Below are 22,298 nucleotides of genomic sequence, written 5' to 3'. Positions count from 1 at the left end.
GCAAAACCTCTTTTCAATGACTTTTTTTTAAAAAAAGGGAGGGGGGAGTTTCTGTTTGCTTATCCACCAGTGCCTCTGAACCACAAGTTTAAAACACCATTAGAAGGTCTGCTTTGCTAATTTTTTATGATGCGCAAAGAGCCTGTTTGCCCATTTTCAAGCAACAATATGTGGGCCAAAGTCATCCCTCATTTAGGACCTGATCCAGTTCTGACTGAAGTCAATGGACAAGCTCCCATTGAATCAATGAAGCAGGATCCAGCACAATAACGCACAGAGAATTTGCAATGAACTTCAATGGTAACTGTAAATGCCCCAGGGTCTGGTTCCTCCCATTCTAAGGGAGGCATCATGTTTTCACTCTGTGTTCTGCAGTGTCAGCTCATGCCAGTCTGCTTCAGCTTTCAAAGTTAAGTTATGGTCAGCTGTGATGTAATCCTGAGATGCATTAATGGACACTGCAGATGGGGTTTGAAGACTAGTCCTTCAAAGGGTGTTGGAACAGGCATGCAGTCCTTTCATACACCAGGTTCTCACACAGGGATGTCATGGAGCGGGCTCCTAGAAGCACATGGTAGAATTCTGCCTGCAAATTAAAGGACGAGTCAGAAGGGGACATGATTCCCTGCTACTCATGGAGTTTACTTCCTCTATGGATACTGTCAAAGATGATTTCTCTTTGGCGCTCATAAAAAGTCTTCTGAGGAGCAATGACTGTCTTTGGGTTGCACCAGCGTGCACTGAATGTCAAAAGACCTTGTGTTGGATAGAGGGATGGGAGGGAGAAGAAGACATCCACGACCCTCCTACAAGACCCAATCCCATTTCGCAAGTAGAACACAGCACTGTGGCATCAATCAGCTCCGTACCATTTTCAGAGACAAAGGATGTTTCCAGCAAAGCGGAACTTAATATTCATTTCTCTGACAAACAGCAGGGCCGCCTTCCTCGGTGATGGTCCCAAGGGAGCGTCTTTGTTTCCAGGGGAAAAGAAAGGCCGTGGTTCAGACGTTTGGAGTTGTCTAGTGGATTCAGACACACAGTCTCCATCGCTCTGGAAAGTCCAGCTAGTATAAACGGGCATAGGTTCATTGAAATCAATGGCATTACACCAATTTACACCAGCTGAGGATCTGGCCCAACATGCTTTGAATTTAGCCTAGATTCGCTGTCCTTCTTTACTGTGGGCACGTGTATCCCTAGGACATGGCTAAGAAAGGTGACTGGTTTTTCCGGGAGCTCCTTCTTAAACCACTCAACATGTTCCTTTCTCTGAGTCCTGAAACACATGTTTCAACACATCCTTAGGAGTAAGATTAGCACAGGCATTTGAACACCAGCAACAGGTGCTATGATTGTATTACACTTCAAAGGTACACTAAAGCCAAGAAGTATGCTAGGATATATAGCTATTTAAACACACTACATCAGCAACACTAACTTCCTATTAGGCAAATTCTTCATCTTGACTTTATACGGAGCCATTAACTGTGATTTCTTTCTTGCAATTAGGGAACAGGGTGGCTGTAAAACTGGTGATGAAACTTGTTAGTAAGTTGTGTATAATTTCGTTTGTATTTGCCAAGCACTAATTGCCTCTTACTTGGATGTTTTTTGCTTTGTCATTTGGCTCAAAGCGTTTACAAAATGAAATGTATTTTATGCAACTGGCTGATTAGGGGAAAGCCAAGCTATGGGATAGTTCCAGCACAGGCTTTGGGGACAGCAGAGAGAGGTGCTTTCTGTGGCTCATGCACCGGTGTTTTTCAGCAAGACCAAAACCAAATTGCTGCCCTAAGACAAGGCAAAGCGCTTAGCAAAATGACATAGGACACTAGTTAGGGTGTGGCTCTTCACTTGTAAACCATGCAAGGGTGGATTACAGCTCAGAAACAGCTTGGGACAGGGGCCACTCAAAGGAAGGCTCTCTGCCTTTAGGCTCACTCTGATATCTAGTGAGTTTAGGCTACGATGCACACACGGTGAGTCTGGCTATGTGGTAAGGAACTAACTTGAACTCACTCATGCACCTGTCTAACACTTGGACAGAGATGGTTAATTTGGGCTACTAGCCAACAGGACCTATTAGCAGGTCATCTTGCTGCAATGAACAGCTCGAGGAAGGTGGCTTCAGTCTCTTCTAAGTGAGGTGCAGTTACCAAGAACGTGCATCTTTCACTTAGATGGGACGGGGCATGAAGTTCACACCTTGCTACTTTGTAGGGACACATTAGCCTGGGACTTCCTGGCTCCTACTGCCGAGGGGGCTCTTGGTCAAGCAGCCTCTTCCATGCTGAAGAGGAAGGTGCATTCACGCTGATGATAGGACGTTTGTCACCTCCTCCTGCAAAGCCACAGTGCTCCCCTTTCTCCTCTCGCTGTAAGGTTCTGGGAAGTAAACGAAGTAGCAAAGTGTGGAAAACTATGGGAAACCTTGGCATGTGACTCACCACTGGAGTCAGCACCCAGTTAAAGGTGCAGGGAGCGGGAGGAGGAGAAGCACCAGCAGCGTTTGTTACAGAATATATTAGAACTGTGTGACCAGCACTGTGGCCCCAATCCTGAGAGGCAAAGGTCACCCTAACCCCAGCCAGAGGCCAAGCAGCCAGTGCTCAGCGCTGCTACAGATCAAACCATCTGTAACGTTTAAGCAGGTCAAAGACAGTAACTGAACCTAGGAGTAAAGACGGGTTCATTCGAAAATTTCAGAAATTCCAGAGGGAAAGGAGCTATTAGATGAGACAGTGTCACCTCTACCAGTGCAGGATGGTCTCTACAATACGTACTTATGATCTTTACGTCCCAAGCAATGGGGCTAGTACCACTTCTCCTGGGAAGCTATTCCAACAGCTAAGCTCTCACCATTATAACTTTGATGTTCAGCCTCTATTTTCCTGTGCTTGGCTTAATAACATTCTTCCTTGTACCTCTCTTTGCAAACACGATGTTGACATCCTGTAAATATTCATAAACCACTGTGGCCCATCCCGCCAAGGCATTGCTCAACCAAGCCAGACATACCGATATTTAGCTCTATTAGGTTTTCTTGCATATCACACCCCTTCGTGATCCCATACATCGCTGCTGGAGTGCTACAATCAGCAATCCTACCTGAAGCAGCTCTCAGCCTGAAAGCAATATGACAATTTCCCCACACCTAGGCAAACATTTTCAAAGGTGGGTGAATCAACTATAAAAGTAGCCTGATTTTTCAGGTTCCAGGCGCTTAAAAACTGCTACTGCAGTTAATGGCAGCAGCATGCACTCAGCACCTCTTACAACCACATATCTATGGTCCCAGATATGGGTTTTGTATCTGGTTTTAGACACCACATTTTAGTGTTGGCCCCAGTTTAATGTGGAACCGAAATGGTTTTAACCAACGGGATTTAGAAAGAGATTAATCGAGATGCCTGGTCTACAGTGAAAAGAGCTTTTAAAAAAATTGAAATGAAATTTGCTCAGCTACGACCACCTGAGTTCCAACCTTGAGTTCCAACCCGCTTCTGCAGTTCTGTACTGCTAATGCCCAGAACAGGGACTGGCAATCATAGACCCATAGACTTTAAAGCCAAAAGGACCATCATGATCATCTAGTCTGACCTCCTGCACATCGCAGGCCACAGAACCTCCCCCACCCGCTCCTGTAATAGACCCTCTAACAGTCCTTTCACTGACTGAGGATATCAGACTACTAGACAGAGACCTCAGGGCCAAAGTTTGCAAGAGTGACTAGTGATTTTGGGCGCTCAACTTGAGACATGGTAAAAAGACTGATTTTCAAGAAGTGCTTAGCACCTGCTCTCTGATGTTCAGGCCCCTTGAAAAGGCATTTCAGGTTGGGCACCCAGAAATGGAGGCAGCCAAAGTAACCAGGCACTTTTGAAAATTTCTGAGGTGTTTGTAAGGTAAGAGAGGAAAGAACTGACTTCAAACAAGTTGGGAGAAGAATGTACTTTTTGGGATTTTTTTACACGTTTTCTAATGATCTGGGATCTACAGACCCAATTTTGCAAACACTTTTGACCATTGCAAAGATACAAAATCCTGGATTATTTATTTATTTAAGGCTGGGGTTTTTAAAGAAATTTAAGGGAGTTCAGCATTCCAATCTCAATGAATTGCAGTAGTCCACTTTGAAAATCCCAGGCTTCATTCTTACCTTTCTTTTTCACACCTTGCTTAGACCATTACAATTTAAATATGTTTATTCTGAAAATTCACTAGGCCCTATTGATGAGATTGATTATTTACACTTCACACAAGGAAATCAGGCTGGCTATTTTCACTCCCACTTGTTTTCGGAAATGTACAAGATCATTGCTACAGCATTTGCACTCCCATCAAAGCAAGGGAAACGCTCAAGAAAACCTACCCTGGCCGTTTTCATGGAAACAAAATATTATGAAATGTTTTCTATTCATATTGGGCCAAATCCCTAATTTCAAAGAGGACTGCAGGTGCTTAGCATCTGCATCTCTGGGAATCTGACAACCTCCTTCCTCCACTTCTTTTGTTTATAGAAAGTATTCTTTGACATTGTCTTAAAAGACTCCTAAGCTTTTCAATTCCCTTGTAAAAAAGTTACTGTCTGCTATCCATGTTATTCTGTTGTGAAAAGAATAAAACAAGAAACAAGGCAACAAAAATCGAACCTTCAAAGAAAACAAGAACTAAAATTACAAGAAGGAAGCCAATATTTTCCCAGTGCTGAATTATGCTGCATAAAATCATTGGAGAGAAAAGCCCTCAAAACTCTTACAGCTTGCAAGACAAGATATGTGACAGCTATGACTCACAGGATAATCTCCTGCTTATTTGGAACTTAGTCTGCCATAAATTTTCCATTTTTCTTGGTACGTCTCCCTTTGTAATATGAAGCACATCAACGTATTCAAATACACCATGCTCCCTGTATAGAGTCAGTCATTCAAAGCCCAGAACCCAGCCCCCTATCACCTAGTGTCAGGAATGTATCACACTCTAAGGTGCTTTAAAAATAAATATTCAAAAGCTCTGAGTCAGAATCCTCCAAGTGCAATGCCCACCATGAAGCTGTCAAAACTGCAGCGGGATTATGTGTCCTGAGATGACAAGATCCACACGAGACCACATCCCTGCTTCTTCTGAGGCAACCAAACGCCAAGAACGGAACTTAGATTACCTTCATAGGTTGCTTTGAATCCTAGTAAGTTGCGGACGCTGTCTGTCTGGAAGAGGAGCCACATCTGGTGATTTGTGCTGACAATCAGATCAGGAACCGTTGTACCTGTCAAACTGTCAAAAAAATAATGCTTATTTTCCCTACAGGGGTATTTGGCTTGCTGTCCATTTCAAAGACCACATACCCCTTTTCTGTGGGGTAGACAATAACTTGCATCAGTGCTATCAAATCTCACTTTAAAAAAAAACAAATTGAGCAAATTTTAGTGCTTCTGAAAATAAAATAATGACACACCCTCTAGGCAAAGGCTGAACAACCTCACCTCAGCCACATCCTTCTCTCAATCCCAACCCACAACACTGCTCCTTTTCCCTGGGCCAGTCCTAAATGACTAGCAACAGAAAATGATAATGGGGCCAAGGTTTGCAATGGTTTATTTTTCCTCTCTGAAGGGTAGAAAGAAACAAAAATGTATCAGAAGACAGTTAGGTCTAGTGGACAGGGCACTGGTCTGTTAATCAGGAGACTTGGGTTTTGCTCTGCCTGTGACCTTAGCAAACCACTTAGGCCTTGTCTACACTGCAGGCAGCATAGCTACGGCACTGTGGCTATGCCGGCATAACCCCGAGGTGTCGATGCAGCCTACGACAGAAGGGGTTTTTCCATCACTGTAGAACAGCACCTCCCTTAGTGACAGTATCCAGGTTGACAGATGCATCCTTCCATCAACCTATTCCATGTACTCCAGGGTTAGGTCAGCACAGCTACACTGCTCGTGGGTGTGCATTTTTCACACCCCTGAGCACTGTCGCTATGTCTGCTAAAATTGTAGACCAGGCCCTAATCTCTTTCCTCTCCCACCTGCTCTCCAGTTAGACTGTAAGCTCTTCAGGGCAAGAGTCAAGCTCTCACTAAGTGTCTGCACAGTGCACAGTTCAGGGAGCCCTGATCTCAGTTGAGCCAGTGAGGCAATATTGTAATGTGAATAACGGCATCTTCCTTTGTCACTGAAACAGGACGCAAAACCTGCAGGTGAGGGAAGCGGGTGACTGAGTCACCTTCATTGCCTCTCCCCCCTCGCAGTTACTTATAAAGCAAAAAAGTAGTCAAATATTAGAAATTGAATTTAATGGCATTTCATGCAGCACTTCTCTGCTGACAGGAAAGTTTTCACAGGGACCACAAACAAACTGCAGATGGGCACAAACTCTCGTGCATCTGCTGATGCTAGGCGAACCCTTGATGATGCCATGATGCCACACCCTATCGAAGCACTGGAGTGTTGTTTAAGCAAGGCTCACCCGGGAAAGCCATTCTCAGGAGAGCTGAAAACAGCGACCCGTTAGAGAAATGCCACAACAGATCCATGTTCATGAAAAAACAAGGGGATGAGTAGGTAACTTTTTGTAACAACTGCATAAACAGACACACACACACACGCACACACAGAGTTGCTGTATGTCCTGCATCATCCACGGATCCAGCCATAGCAGTGCCTGAAAGTGTTTTTGATGAAATTGATCCCAGAGCTCTTGAGGCAAAATTATTGTAAGCCAGCACTGCATGTGAGCAAACACAGTGGCTGTGCACCGACAGCACCAGCTCCTCTTTGGGGTTTTTGAAAGAGGCAGACGCAGGAAGGGAGATGGAAGATTGACCAAGAGGAAAAGATCATTGCCTTAAAGTTTCACACACGCTTTCAAACTCCATCTTCCCAAAGACAGTCAGGCTGAGAGGTTCACAGTTGAAGGAAGGATTTGGATGCCCAATTCCAATTAACGTTAATGGACACTGGGTAGCTGAATCCCCAAAATCTCAGCCTAAGAGTCTCCATCTCATCTGAAGGACAGGGACGTCGTACTGGGGTGCAAGAAAGGAGAATGACAACCACCAAGCTCCCACAGCTCAGTTTGGCACTCCAGAAGTTTACCATTCTGTACCATTAAAGTCATTCGGAATTTTCCTCTTGGCTTCAGGGGAGGCAGGATTCAGCTCCTAACACGCAGGACGAGAACTGGTCAAGGCTAGTGGCAGAAGCAAGGCTGGTGGTGGGTTCAGAATCAGACTCCGGACTCTAGCTTTCACAGCCTGTCAAGGTTCCTCCCGCACTCTGAACTCTAGGGTACAGATGTGGGGACCTGCATGAAAAACCTCCTAAGCTTATCTTTACCAGCTTAGGTCAAAACTTCCCCAAGGTACAAAATATTCCACCCGTTGTCCTTGGGCTGGCCGCTACCACCACCAAACTAATACTGGTTACTGGGAAAGAGCTGTTTGGACGCGTCCTTCCCCCCAAAATACTTCCCAAAACCTTGCACCCCACTTCCTGGACAAGGTTTGGTAAAAAGCCTCACCAATTTGCCTAGGTGACTACAGACCCAGACCCTTGGATCTTAAGAACAATGAACAATCCTCCCAACACTTGCACCCCCCCCCTTTCCTGGGAAATGTTGGATAAAAAGCCTCACCAATTTGCATAGGTGACCACAGACCCAAACCCTTGGATCTGAGAACAATGAAAAAGCATTCAGTTTTCTTACAAGAAGACTTTTAATAAAAATAGAAGTAAATAGAAATAAAGAAATCCCCCCTGTAAAATCAGGATGGTAGATATCTTACAGGGTAATTAGATTCAAAAACATAGAGAACCCCTCTAGGCAAAACCTTAAGTTACAAAAAAGATACACAGACAGAAATAGCTATTCTATTCAGCACAGTTCTTTTCTCAGCCATTTAAAGAAATCATAATCTAACACATACCTAGCTAGATTACTTACTAAAAGTTCTAAGACTCCATTCCTGGTCTATCCCCGGCCAAGACGACCACAGACAGACACACAGACCCTTTGTTTCTCTCCCTCCTCCCAGCTTTTGAAAGTATCTTGTCTCCTCATTGGTCATTTTGATCAGGTGCCAGCGAGGTTACCTTTAGCTTCTTAACCCTTTACAGGTGAGAGGAACTTTCCCCTGGCCAGGAGGGATTTCAAAGGGGTTTACCCTTCCCTTTATATTTATGACACAGCCAGTAGCTGTAGCCAGCAGGTATGCATGCCATGCAAGTTTCATTGACTGCACTAGAGCTGGGTGAATGCTGCAGGACGTCACCTCCCAGATATTCATTCACGTCTGCTGCCTTCGTGCTCCTTTTGCACCTGCTCTCACGAGTGACTTTTCAGCTCGCACTCTAGGATTGAAAATTCACTCCCTGGGTGTCTTTGCACCATTCACTTGATGGTAAGAGTTACACTCCTTCAGACAGGAAACAGAAACTATACTGTGTGACTTGTGCAACCAATCACAGCTAGGCAACAGAGATTCCAAATATTTGCAGTAGCAAAGTGCTGAATATCTAATATTAAAAAATGTGGCCGGATTAAGCACTAAGATTAAATCTGGGATGATCTTGATAATAATACCATTTCCTGGCTCTTACATTATGCTTTTCATCAGCACATCTCAAAGCGCTTCATGAAGTAGGGTCAGTGTCATCACCCCCCTTTTACAAATGGGGAAACTGAGGCATGGAGCAGGGAAGTGACTTGCCCAAGGTCACCCAGAAGGCCAGTGGCAGAGCCAGAAACAGAACCCAGGTCTTCTGGGTCCCCACATAGTACTCTATCCACTAGATCACACCGATTCTAGCTGTTCATGGACATCTCACAATGCCAAAATGAGGGACTATCCACTGACTAAATTATTTATTACAGACTATTTCCTCTGCTCTAATTTCCATGGTCAGACCAATCAGCTGTGAAATGTTCTGCGACACTTTAATTACAAGTACTTTCCCAAGTCATACTTCAGAGTTATATACACCACGGGTGAGAAACGGTGACTCAAATGTCACTGGAGTGTACACTCCGCTGCACAGAGACAGTGCAGAAGGAGAGAAGGCAGAGAGAAATTCCAGAGGAAAAAGAGTGAAAAATTAAACAAAATGAAATCAGAGAGGCAGACAGACAGACAGACTGTGACAAAAGAAGAAAAAAAGGAGAAAAAATTTGAACATAATAAGAAATAGGTTACATACAGTAAAGAGGGCAGCCACTTATGCCGGCCTAGCTTTTGGGCAGTTATTCTACTCATAATGCACGGCAGACATTTTATTTAGCTGTAATACAGTAGTTCTGAAACTTCTGTACTGGTGACCCCTTTCACATAGCAAGCCTCTGAGTGCGACCCCCCCCCCCATATATTAAACACACTTTTTAATATATTTAACACCATTATAAATGCTGGATGCAAAGTGGGGTTTGGGGGTGGAGGCTGACAGCTCACGCCCCCCATGTAATAACCTCGTGACCCCCTGAGGCGTCCTGACCCCCAGTTTGAGAATCCCTGCTGTTATATATCTACATAAAGAAGGAGAGCCTAGTGGTTAAGGCACTGAACTAGGACTCCAGAGAACTGGGATCAGGTCTCACAAACACTCTTCAATCTTGGGAAAGTTACTTAAACTCTGCGCTTCAGTTCCCCATTTATAATATGGAGATGATAACCCTTCCCATGAACTAATTTTGTAACCTCTTCCACACCCAGCCCCCTCCCGGCCCCAGCAAAAAAACAGAGTTAAAGAAGTTTTCAAAACCTCACACGCAATGAGGTTTACCAGTCCCGAATGGTCAGGTGCTATTATCTTCTCCATGTCAGAGACAGGAAAGGGATGCAACAAAAAGGTTAAAGGTCAGACTTGCAGAAGAGGTGAGTACCCGTTCCGGCACCGCAGGGTAGATCTACGTTGTAATGTGAAGAAGTATAATTGCACGTGGGTAGGTGTACCCAGGCCAGCTTTAATTTAGCAAGTACCGCTAAAATATCACGGAACACATGGTGAAGCGGGCTTCTGCACGGGCTGCAGAATGCTGCCCAGAACACACTGCCATTCCTAACTCACATCAGGGTCCATGCTGCAGTGTCTTCACTGCTATTTGTAGCGTGCTAGCTAGATTAAAACTAAAGCTCCCAGTCGCCTGCTCTTACCATCATCACAGGCTGTTTCTCTCTACAAAGCAGGGCTTTGGAGCTGTGCTCCGGCTCCGCTCCAGCTCCAGGCAAAAACCTGCAGCTCCACTGCTCCGCGCTCCAGCTCTGGGCTCCGCTCCAAAGCCCTGCTACAAAGCTACACAAAACTACACTGCATTCTGCTTCAGTGTATCCTATGATTACAGCTACTGCTCCTTCCATATACTGGAGCTGGATTTGAACTGATGTCATCTTCAGCAGTTGGTGCTCCCCCTCGTCCCCCATCCTTCAGGCTGTGGAGGGGAGATGAGACCTACTGGAATAAGATCAGAGGCAGACCATCAGAAATTGGTAGATTGGAGACGGGGGCTTCCAGGCCTCATTTTCTCTTTCAGGTTTGTCCCACCCTGCTTGATGTTTGAGAACTCGACTTATCTTCATGTTGCAGAAGGGTAGTCAAAGCCTGCTATGCAGTTATGTATTCACAGGTGTACCCTGCTTCTTCAGTATTTACCATTGCACTAGATTTCTGACCCCATGCATTCAGCTTCCTAGCTATTGCTAGTCTCTCTCTTTCTCTTCTCCTCTGTCAAGTGTCCAGACACAGCGACATTCCAGAAGGAAGGAAGCAGCCGGATGAGGGAATTACAATTCTGAAGGCTTCCCTGGATGGGCCTGAAGATAACGTGACTAGGAAGAAAATACAAGGCACCAGAAAGAACACTCCATTCATTCTCTATTGCAGACCATGACATAAAACATTCACTGGCTTCGAGCAAATAGGCCCTGGACCCTCCAGAATGCAAACACCTATGGTAAATATCCTGATGCAAAATTAATGTACTGATTTGCACAGTGCTAAAAGAAACTACTTACACATAGAGCACAGTTTTCTGGTCTCCAACCTGCCCTCCATCACCCACTGTCAGCGTGTCGTATCCTCTTTCCAAGTCAAATTCTTCGAAGGTAAGTTTGATAACCTAGCAAAGATACAGCATATTAATACGAGTCAACCACTGAGGCAGCCTGCAGGTCCTCTTGTTTATTTCTGTGTGTGTGTCTATTGAAGAGCAATTTATAGGTGCATTAAATCTTCTGGACAATGGAAATGGTGTCTGGTCTCACTTTTTATTGCATTGTGGCATTTCTCCCCAGACGCACACAGCTATTACTGAAATCATCTTTCATTTCTCTGCTGTGTCTATCGATTTTCCAGATGCATTTACTGATACAGAGGTGCCCATTGAGCTTACAGCACAGGGTTTATATTCGCTCTGCTGGCTGGTCACTATTACCATTTGATTTTCTTTGCAAATTGGGGATTTGGATTTGGGTGATGGATCTGAATGCACGTGTAAGTGGCATTTATCAATCAAACGCAGTGCAGGCAGGTTTAAAGCAGCTTGGGGCCTTAGAGTAGTTAATTTGGTGGTGGTGGTGGGGTGTACTCAGGGGGTTTCCTCCTTGGCTTTAGTGGCTGCTCTTTCTCCCTCTGCTTGAGACATGATTGCATTGGTTACACTGGGGCAGGAGCCATCTCAGAGCAACGGTTTCAGGCTCTCTGCAGACTCAGACATCACTACATTAGTTTACAGTTAGTTCAAGTTTTCAGACTTTTTTCACATAAACATTGGATGGGATTTTCCAAAGCACTTGTGCAATTTAGGAGCACAAGTCCTGCTGAAAGTTAAAGAGAATTGTGCTCTGAAGTCACTTAGATGCTTTTGAAAGTTCCACTCGTTTTTTTTAAAAAAATGAATGCTTCATTCTGAAACTGGGGACTGGGGCCATAGGCACCGGCCTACTTTGACTAGACCTTAATTCTGCCCTGGGCAAGCTATGTAACCTGATGCTAATAATGGCCTGATTTGCAGAGGGGCTAAGCATCCACAACTCCAGCTAAAGGCTCCCAATTCGGGAAAGTATGTAAGCAAGTATTTAAATGCATCCTTATTTAGAGACGCACTTATGCATGTGCCTATATGAAAAATACCTCACTGTGATACTCATAACCCCTTGGATTATCAAATGTGAATTTATTTATTTATTAAATCTAACCTGTTTTTCAACTATTTATGATATTTATTTAATGTTGCATTTCAGATTAGAAATAATCTCAGGATCATAAAGACAGGAACCTGGTCACCCCAAATGTCGGCACAACAGCACACGAGCAGATGCCAGTAAATAAATAATTTCATCCGGATTGGGGCAGGGGGGTTAGGTATGAGATCATCAGCTGGTGTAAACTGACAAAGCTCCATTAACACTATTGGAGTTACACTAATTTACACCAGTTGAGGAACGTTGCCCACAGTCAATTCTCTATGGGAAGTTATTAGGCACTGAAGCAAATGTAGTTCCATCAAGTTTCATCAATTGAGTATCTGACCCTAGGTTGGTCAATTTCACATTCTGACTCCCGTCAGTTTCACCGTCATGCACTAGCCTGTTACCAAAGATGAGGGAGGAATGTTTAAAACCGATTGCCACTGAAATTTAAAATAAAATTCTATTGGATCTGTCTATTCCTATTGGATTGTGGGGAAATAATAATTATTTAAGAAGTATGTAGGGATCAATTATATTTGGAAGCATCTCTCCAAAGGGACACCACTAACATTAAAAGAAAACAAACAGATGTCTGTCTAAACATTTTTTATCTACTATAGTTAAAAGCAGCATTTAAGGTTCCAGTCATACAAGGACTTAAGCACATGCATAAATGTAAGCACCTGAGTAAGCCCACTGAATTCAAAACGAACAAGGTTTCAATGGCAATTAATTTAAGTGGTACTACCCCTATGCTTAAAGTTACATGAGTGTGCCAATATTTGGGGACCGGGGGCCTAAGATTACTATAATTGCAGTAGAGAAGAGAAAAATCTGTTTCTCTTTTTTCCTTACATTTGACAGAACTTTGTTAACACTCATTTCGTTGTATTTCCTGTGTTTCCTTCATGTTATGTGGGTCTTTCACACAGCAGCAGGGAGAGGAAAACATTTTAAAAATACAGAAAAAAATGTGATTGCAAAAGCACAACTATTGGCTCAAGGGAAGAAGTAGCATCTTAAGCCACTTCTAATTTTATCTATCTATATATTTATTTTAATTGACCTGGTATCCAAAGGACAATACCCTTTTAAGAACAATGGGTATATATATGTGTGACCAGTGTATAAATTCTATACTGGGCCAACAGGGGCTGAGCAATCACTGTGGGCCCAGGAGACCACGCCCCCTCACCTCTGCTGTGCATGCTCCAGGTGGAAGGGACAGATAAAAGGAGATGGCCCAGCTCAGTTGGGGCTGGCTGAGGATGAAGGATGTATGCTGCAGGCTCCTGCAGAGGAACCACTGACTTTCCAGACTACTGAGGTCATGGACCTAGACTACGTGGAGGAGGCCCAGCCGACCGCAGAGACCGACAGGGATGCGACGCCGCTGCCAGCAAAGGAGATGCCAGAGGCGGATTTTATGGTAGGAAGTTAACCAGGGAACGTGTTAGGGGCTGAGGCTTGAACCCTTAATAGGGAGTTTACTGGCTTCATGGGACCCTGGGTCAGAACCCGGTGGAATAGGATGGGCCTGGGTTCTCCTATCCCCCTGCACTTGCCACTAGGCATGGCTGCCGGGGACTCTTGATATAGACTAATTGTTTGCTTTGCCTTGCTCAGGGGGTCAGAACCCCTAAATACTATTGTTTGCCCTGGCCAGGAGGTCCATGGGCTATAGATGGCTTGTTTGCTCTGCCCTGCCCAAGGGTCTGCAGTTCCTGATTGTGATCACTTGACTTAGCAGGGAATCTCAGCGACTGTGTGACAGGGTGTATCAACCCTGCCCTGGGCAAATGGGGGCAACACCCATGGGACAGACTGAGCCCCCGTGACACCACGATTCAGGCAAAATGTTCTTTGTTCCTCTCTTATAACTATAACTAATCTCTTTAAAATGTGTTAATCTAGCAAATCTAACAAAATTAGACACTGTGGCTATCACATCTTGGGTAGAGCAGAGCATTCAAAAGCTTTTGGATTCTAAAACAAGGGGATTCACAGTATTTCATGGAGGCTGAGGAACTTATATATATTTTAGTACTGATCAACTCCAATTCCTGATTGTGGCTTACAGTAAATGTTCTTAAAATCCCCAATCTTCATTTTTTATGTTAAATAAAAAGCTACCAATATTAGCAGCAATGCTGAAATATTCACGGACGCAGAATATTATTGAACCATGTAACAATGAAATAATGTGATTAATACAAAGAACACAGGGCTGTAAAATGGCACACATCATTAGTTACACCAGTCATGCAAGTAAACTGCATTTTAAAGAGTCTGACCCTCATTAAATAGCTAATTACATTCTAATATACTGTAGACCATAACCTTGTTGCATGAGAACAGGCTAGCGAGTGTAACATTTATTTACATATCTTTCCCTCACCGTTTATATTGTTTTGCTTTCGGTTGAAGACTGAACATTATTTAATGGGACAAACACCACAAGACCTCCTGGCACATGCAGGAACACTAATGCCACAAAACCTCATTTTTAACTCATTGACAAGACAGGAATCAATTGGCGAAGTCAAAGAAATGGGCTCAAATATGCCTCATGATTTCAAGGCTTGATCCACTGCAATTTCTGACAGGAAGGAAGGCCACATTTGGAGAACAAAATTACAATAATAATCCTGTCCATGTAGTATAGCACCTTCAATGTGCTCATCTCCAAGTGCTTTACATATATTAATTAAGCCCCACGATATCTGTTTGAAGTCAACAAGTCAACATTGCTATCCAGCAGATACGACGACAAAGCAGGGGATGTCTTTACAGCTGGAGAAAAAAACAAACCCACACTGAGGTCAAGGGACTTGCTCAAGGCCAAAGCGTGAGCAGGTGGCAGAGCTGAGCACAGAAACTCAGGCATTTCTGGGTCAGATCACTAGATACCCAGCTCGTTCGGAGTACAAATATTTTGGCTGGTTTACCCGAAACTGTATCCCACGCCTCAGTTAATCAGAAGCCAGTTTAGCATCTCAAACCTGTAAGCTGCTGAGCAATTTGGCCTAATTTGAGCAAGCCACATAAGCACGTGCTTTTATTTTAAGCATGTGAGCAATTCCTGCTCCACGTCTTGTAGCACTGAGCTCTAGGAGTCCTTCTCAGAAGAAACATTGACAAATGAGCTCAGTTCTATTTTAAGAAGGGGGGGAGGCGTCACCAGCAGTGGGCTCAGAAATGCCAATTTTAATTCAAATCTTGTTTTTCCCCAGACACTTCTCAGTTTGCTTCTAGTTCACCACTTGAGAAACCAATGCCTGCAGCCCAGGGGCAAGCACAAAGACTTTAGTCCTCAAAAGAGTGGTTACGGAGAGCGGTCCCATGTGGTACATGGGCCCCATTGTACACAAAAGTTTTCAACCAACGCTGCACTGTGCTCAGGGTGTCTAAGCACACCCCAGGGCGGATTATGTAACTCAGTGGTTTGGACTCACGATAGGTAGGTTTACACTGTTTGGGATGTGATTTTCCCAGCTCGTACGGGCATACCCACACTAGCTTTCATCTGGCTAGCTCGCTAAAAATGGAACCAGCATCTTAGCACCACCGGCTTCAGTATAGGCGGCACAAGAGAGTACATACCCAGGGCAGGGGGGTGGGCAGGTGGATTTGGCTGCTAGTACTGAGACTCACACTGCTGCTCCCTCACTTCCATTCTTAGTGAGCTCGCTAAACGAATGCACCCTATAGCTAGGCTCTGCAGAACAACATTTTGACAGATAATTGTGAGGGACGGCAGGTCTAGAATCCGGGTCCATAAGTCGTCCTCAAACAGCAGCCACCACCCAGCCGCTCACTGGTACCGGCTGGGAGCGTGGACTGGTGGACCTAGCTCACCAGCACCACCATGAAGCTCCCGATTGGAGGAGACGTCCAGCCTCTCCGATTGGCTCAGACTCTCTATTGAAGTGAGAAGGAGGCTCAGAAAGTTGTCTGAGTAACTAGATGACTCCCTGGCTCGCTGCTATATTGGACCCTGCCTTCTTGCATGACCCCTGGGCCATGCTTTGTCCCTGATTCCTGCTTTCCTGTCCTATTTCTGGTTCTTGCTTCTTCACCCTAACACTGGCTACTGACCCTGGCTTTAACTCCAGTTCTGATCTCTGGCCCCAGTTCGCCACTGCGAGGAGCACTAGGATATGTCCCCGTGTACAGCAATGACATTGATGGGGCTTTAAAGCCTTTTTTTAAAATTTCTGTTGATTTAAATTTTTACAGGTTTGAGAAATTAGGAGAGGGTCAGACAATTATTTAATGACAGCAGATGCTGAGATTTACAAAGTTCAAGCTTTATAACCGTTGAAATACAAATGATCGATATCGCATGTCAAGATATACAAAGTAACTATCCTTAAATCACACTCTCAAATTCTCAAGCAACATTTTTCTTACTTTGGCTGTTCATAAATTGAGATTTTTCCCCCCCTTGGTTTAGCATGCACAGTGAAATTGACGTTTACCAACACTGACCAAAAAAACCCCGCATCCTTCCAAACCTGCTGATATCACATACAGAACATCAACCTTGCAAAATGCTACTGCCCCATTTTGGTTGTAAAACTATTTAATACCTTGCTTCTTGAGAAGAAAAATAAAACTTAAAAAAATGCAGCAGCCCAGCTCTCTCCTTTTCCCAAGCCAAAGGACACTTGAACCTTAAAAATATAGGGTCAGATCCTCAGCTACTGTAAACTGGAATAGCTCTATTGCACTCAGTGGATCCACTTGATTTACACCAGCTGAGGATGTGGCCCCTACAGTTCTTTTCTAAATACAGAACCCATGATTTTCAAATGAGTTCTGAGTTTGGCCCAGTGGGTTTTCCCATCCCTAATATTAAGAGCTCATGTAGGAGCTCATCCAAAACCCAGTCAAGTCAACGGGAAATCTCTCATTGAGTTGGATGGGCTTTGGATCAGGCCCATAATGCTTTTATCTCTAAAGGACTTTACAGAGATGCAATTAATCAATCTTCAACTTTCCCACCTTGCGATGGAATGCACATAAGTGTTCTTATCCCTATTTTGCAGATGGGAAACATGAACCCAGGAGGTTAAAGTCCCAGTTCAGTAAGGTATTTAAGCATGTGCCTAATGCAGTGAATACTCACGTGCTTGAGTACCTTGTTGAATCAGGGTCTACATGACTTTCTCAACAACCCAAAGAATGTCAGTGCCAAAACTGGGATTAGAACTCAAGTGCTCCCAGTATAACAGACATGTGCTGTGAGCCAATGAACTAACCCAGACAGCTAGTTTCTACGGGACTCTGCGTGGGCGCAAGGAACTGGCCATGCCAGTCAATCTACTTGCTAGATTGGGGCCTTTGTCATCAGCACATGTATTTTATTTAGTGATCATACTTTCCTGTTGTTGAATGCAATGATTTGGAGCTGTATACATGTGTTTTCTCCCTGCCGATGAGCTCTCTTCTTCACAGCTTGGGGTTTCTGCAGCCTCAACAGATTCCTTCAGTAGCAGCAAACGTTAAATGCAATTGATTTGTTTTTGCTGTTTGCCATCTTCCTGGGGAGTGTCAAAAGGCAGCCCTCTCCTTGGATTGGCCCCTGGGACCTCGCAGAGCATTCTCTGCCATTTTAACAGGGCGCAAGATATCATTCTTCGGTCATGAAGTGCATCTCAGATTAACGTGAAGCTCAACTGTTCGCACGTGACAAGCAGGCACAGCAATGGCTTTTCCGAACACATCAGTGCATTTCACCCAACCCCACGTGCCACAAAAAGATGGAGAGATTATTTCCTACCTGGAAATCGTGTCTCTGGGATGAAGCACTCAACAGTCTGAAGTCTTCCCAGAAACCCTTTATAGGCTGATAATTATCTAGTTACTTAAGGGAAAAGATTAGGTTTATTCTCCCTGGGCTGGTGTAAATCGATATAGCTGCAGACATTAAGGGAGTTACACCACTTGAAGATGTGGCCCATAGAGAACAACGTGTATTCTCTACAGGAAGTTATTAGGTATTGAAGTCAGTGAAGCTACACCAGCTGAGGATCAGGTCCTATGGATCTGTTATCTAATCAAGGTTTTTTTTAAAAAAAATATTATTTATTATTATTAAAGTATGTTTAAAAGCTAAGGAAGATACCAACTGGAGAAAGAACAGTGGGGATGGAGGAAGCTGCAGCAGGGTGGAGACAGAGTCTGGGAAACATGCGATTGGCCATTCCGCCTAGCCATTGTGCATAGTAGAGGGAAACCCATGAAACAGATCACTGGAGGAGAAGCAGAGAAGTTCGTTTACCAGATTTTCCGTGCCTGGTGAAAAAGCAAATGGGAATGTCTGGAGTCTGCCCATTCAAGCACTACGGGGAAGTGGCACGAGGCAGTTCTCTTGTTTAGGGTCACTGAAGCACCTGACACAGCCATAACTATGTAATTCGGTGCCCAAAAGTCATGCACCCAAGCTCGAAAGGGTTTGCCTATTTGAAAGCCAGTGTAGACAGGGCCTGGCTGACTGCAACTTCCTATCCAAGCCCCAGAACAAAGAGAACTGTTTTCTGAAAATTTTATTTACCAAAATTTTGGGTCCATTTTCTTTTTTTATACAAAAAAGATGCAGAAAAATAATTAAGAAAAATGCAGGAAATACATCGCTTCTCTCCTCTTCTCCAGCAATTTCTACTATGGCCCCAAAGTCCTTGTGTCCAAAAACCTACTCCCGAGTGCACGTTATACAGCCTAATGCATGATGTTATTTGTCACTCACACAAGCTGTATCTAATCCCTCTGCTGCACCTCGGCAATAGCTTCCAAGCTGCAGTCTTTTAAAGCATTAATGTTCCACTGGAACATCCTCCCTTCCGATTCAGACACCCCGGATGGCACTTCTTGTGCGTTGCACCTGGCATGTGTCGCACAGGGTGCAGCAGTGTGGCAGGTGCATGGAAGGGCTTGCACACAGGTTTACACTATGTTCATTGAGAAAGCACAACCCTCAGACCCCGGGAGAAAAAACCACCAGCACTAGTTGGTCACTGGTACTGGCAGCTTTTCAACTGTGCCCTTTGTACCTGCTGATCGCCAGCTAAGCTGTTCAGAAGTCAAGCCTGGCTTCACTTTAGATCTTTTCTCCTCATTCACATCACCCCTTCTATATTCTCATGTCACCAGCTCCAAGACTGAGATCCCACAGCCAACACATGGAACATTGCACAGACATGGCCGGCCCTGCCACGGTTCAAAGGGATGGGAGAAGAGAGAGATTTGGGTTCAGGGAGACGTTTACCCCATGCTTAGGCCTGATTTTCAGAGATGCTGAACCCCTGTGGCTCCAATTGGCTTCTAAAAATCCTGCTAGTTTACTGGAAATATCAGTTGCAATCACATGGTTAGACCCGGCTAGTTCTACTTCCCTTTTGTTTAGAGTCAAAAGGTTTAGGAATTAATGACACCGCATTTTTGTTGGCCTGAAATCTGTTTTTAAATCTTCAGTTGATAAAAAATTAATTCACAAGACATTTACTATGGAACAAATTAAACAAAAACAATGAAAACATAATGTACGCCACACTTTGCCCCAAACAGCTCTGAACGGAGGTGGATTATTCTTACTTTTAAGATTATTTCAAAAGCCCTCTTGCAACTTGTTCATATTTGTCAAGTGACCAAACAGATCAACCAGCAAAAGCTGTCACAAGTGGGCATGATGAGGGCTAAGGGGAAAATGCAGAGGAAAATCAGCCAGGGAAGATTTTGGAGAATTTAGGAGGGAAAGAAAGAAAAAGGAAAAGATTGAGAAAGAAACAAAATGAGAGAGACACCTGAATGTTCTTCTTTGGGAATTCAGGACTTTAGCAGTACATTCTAGCCTGTTTAACAGAGCCTCTCGAAGTTTGGGGAACTCTCCACAGTTCTCCAGTACCTTGTGGACCCAAAGCAAGGCTAAAGCATTATAGCCTGGAACTCTCTGTGTTATCAAGCCTCACTGGGTTGGGGTGCAAAGGCAGCCATCTAAAACTCTCCCCCAGCACATGGCAAGTGGGGAATGGCAGAGAAAACGCAGTGTTTTCTTTCCCTGCTTCAAACCCCAAAGCACAGGAAGGACTGGCCAGTATTAGCAGTGGAGAGAGCCAGTTCCTCCTCCTCTCTGGCTCGCCTTCTACCCTTTAGACAGTAAATCCCAGTTGGCTGGGGGCCTGGTATCAGTTAAGATCAGGGAACATCAGCATTCGCGGCACGGACGTTCCATGCCCTAACTGAAAGCCAGTTTTAATGAAATGCTTTGCTAAGCTGTTTGGCATTTCAGCACCATTCACACCGAGATATCGAACAGGCTTTGATTAAAAATAATTACATTGACTTTTAATTACATCCCTTAAAGAAAGATATTTTAAACGGGAGGTAGGCGACGTGTCACAGCCTCCCTAAGTAGTTGAGACACACGTGGTAGGTGGAAACAGCAGCACCAAAAACCTGAGCAGCTTTGAAAGAGAGAGAAAGAAAGATGAACGGTGACTCAAAAAAAAAAAAAAAAAAGGGACTAAAGATACTAAGATGGAGACATCTCTCAGAGACCTACCTTGGCTGGATTGAGGGCGGTGATCACCCACACGCAGTAAGCATTGTTATCATACTGTACAGGGTAGTTGGGAGAGGTTATCACTCCGCTGGGGCCCCGGAGATATGTATCGCACATCCTGGCTGTGAAGAAGAAAATAAGACAGTGTCTGGGGGAGGTTCATCAGCCTTGGGATGTACATTTGGCTCCTTATTTAGGGAGGGGAGAGAGTGCTTGCATAAAATCAGGAGGGAAACAAACCGCTTCACGTTGTCTTCAGCAGGTAGGGGCTGTTGCGCCCCTTGTAGAACAGAAGACACAGGACACCACTGTGATGATCAGAAAGGGGATTCTTGATTAAGGCTGCTGAACAGAGACAGGCCCTGTGGCTCAGACTGATTCAACACCTAAGGCCACCGCACAGGGGCTTCTGTAAGCCCTGGTTCACGAAGGGTACTGCAACACACGCTGCAGAATCCAACTAGGAAGCACTGCTTCTTTCCACTGGGCCAGGCGGGCCCTGTTTTCCTTTCTCCATGCTCCTTTTGACAGCCTGAGCAAAGACCAACACAGCAAACGGTTAATGAGGAGAGGCTGAGTTAAGTCCAATTTCTCCACGGGCTGGCAGCTCTGCTTAGCATCTTAACAACAGCATAAGTGAAGCAGAGTTGGGAAAGTGCATAAGGGTAAAAGAAAGGAAAAGGCCCATGGAGTCCTTTTGTCAGAACCAGCCCCCATCTCCCTCTCCACTGGCAACCGTGAAGTGCAGAGTCATGGCTCTGTATCGGCGTTTGCTGTTGAGCTGAATGTCAAGTGGGCCTGGCCCACACACATCAGATCCGGGAACTGGACCTCCCTGATGTCCGAAGGGGCTGCGTGTGTGCGTGTTCTGTGTGAGCGGGTTGGCGTGCATGCATGTGCCTGCGTTCATATAAAGGTTCTGCCTTGGGTCCATCGCTAGACAGAACAAATACAGCTACACAGAGCTGCTGATTAAGGGCTACGCCATATGAAAAGCTCAAACAAACAACACCCCATTCCTGAGCTAAACTGTTGCCCTTTTAGTACAGTTACCCAGAGTCTAAGCCCAGAGCAACCAACTCGGGGCCAAATTTCCTGTAAATGGTGGTGTTAAAGGGCGTAACTTACAACCCGAAGGCCATAAAACTGGGGGCTGCAGCAAGTGAAATAACCATGAAGCGGTGTAAAATAAAGGAGGTCCCTCCTACTTCACCTGAGCTGTATCATTTCACGCTGACATATATTTGGGGGCATTCTGCTTCCTGATCCAAGTCTCACCCTCCCATTTCTTCCCTGTGGCTCCCCGGTCAGTGATTTGACACTGCAATGCTGCATCCTGCCACTGATGGGGACAAACGGGCCTCCTGTTAATGGAACAGGTTCACAACAAGGCTCCTCTCTTATTCCAAATGAGCCCCATAGTGGTCAGTCTCCTGATATGAATACTGTATCTTGTTAACGTGAGATCGACGGGCACCCTTTGTACCAGCCTGCCCGGAGGCCGCTCCCTTGTGACTGATAAGTGGAAACGAGGAGGGAAACACCTTTGGGTGTAAG

At 44.7% G+C, this 22,298-nt stretch overlaps 1 protein-coding gene across 7 annotated transcripts in view; it reads right to left on the bottom strand.

Annotated features, from left to right (window-relative positions):
* The window catches only part of CSMD2 (CUB and Sushi multiple domains 2), a 541,235-nt gene that overhangs the window by 226,057 nt on the left and 292,880 nt on the right, over positions 1-22,298 (bottom strand). For 6 of the 7 annotated variants that reach the window (XM_073317325.2, XM_073317326.2, XM_073317333.2 and 3 more), the window contains 3 exons: positions 20,742-20,863; positions 11,003-11,106; positions 5,165-5,277 (listed from right to left, as the gene is read on the bottom strand). The exons of the other annotated variant lie outside the window; for it this stretch is intronic. In XM_073317325.2, the coding sequence (XP_073173426.2) occupies positions 5,165-5,277; positions 11,003-11,106; positions 20,742-20,863 (339 nt within the window). The remainder of the gene's footprint in view (positions 1-5,164; positions 5,278-11,002; positions 11,107-20,741; positions 20,864-22,298) is intronic. 7 annotated transcript variants of the gene reach the window in all.

The sequence above is a fragment of the Lepidochelys kempii genome, chromosome 19, assembly GCF_965140285.1.
Source record: "Lepidochelys kempii isolate rLepKem1 chromosome 19, rLepKem1.hap1, whole genome shotgun sequence".
In the NCBI taxonomy this organism is placed as follows: Eukaryota; Metazoa; Chordata; order Testudines; family Cheloniidae; genus Lepidochelys; species Lepidochelys kempii.
The sequence above is the reverse complement of the archived record's forward strand: the minus strand, read 5'-3'. Positions and strand labels throughout refer to the sequence as shown.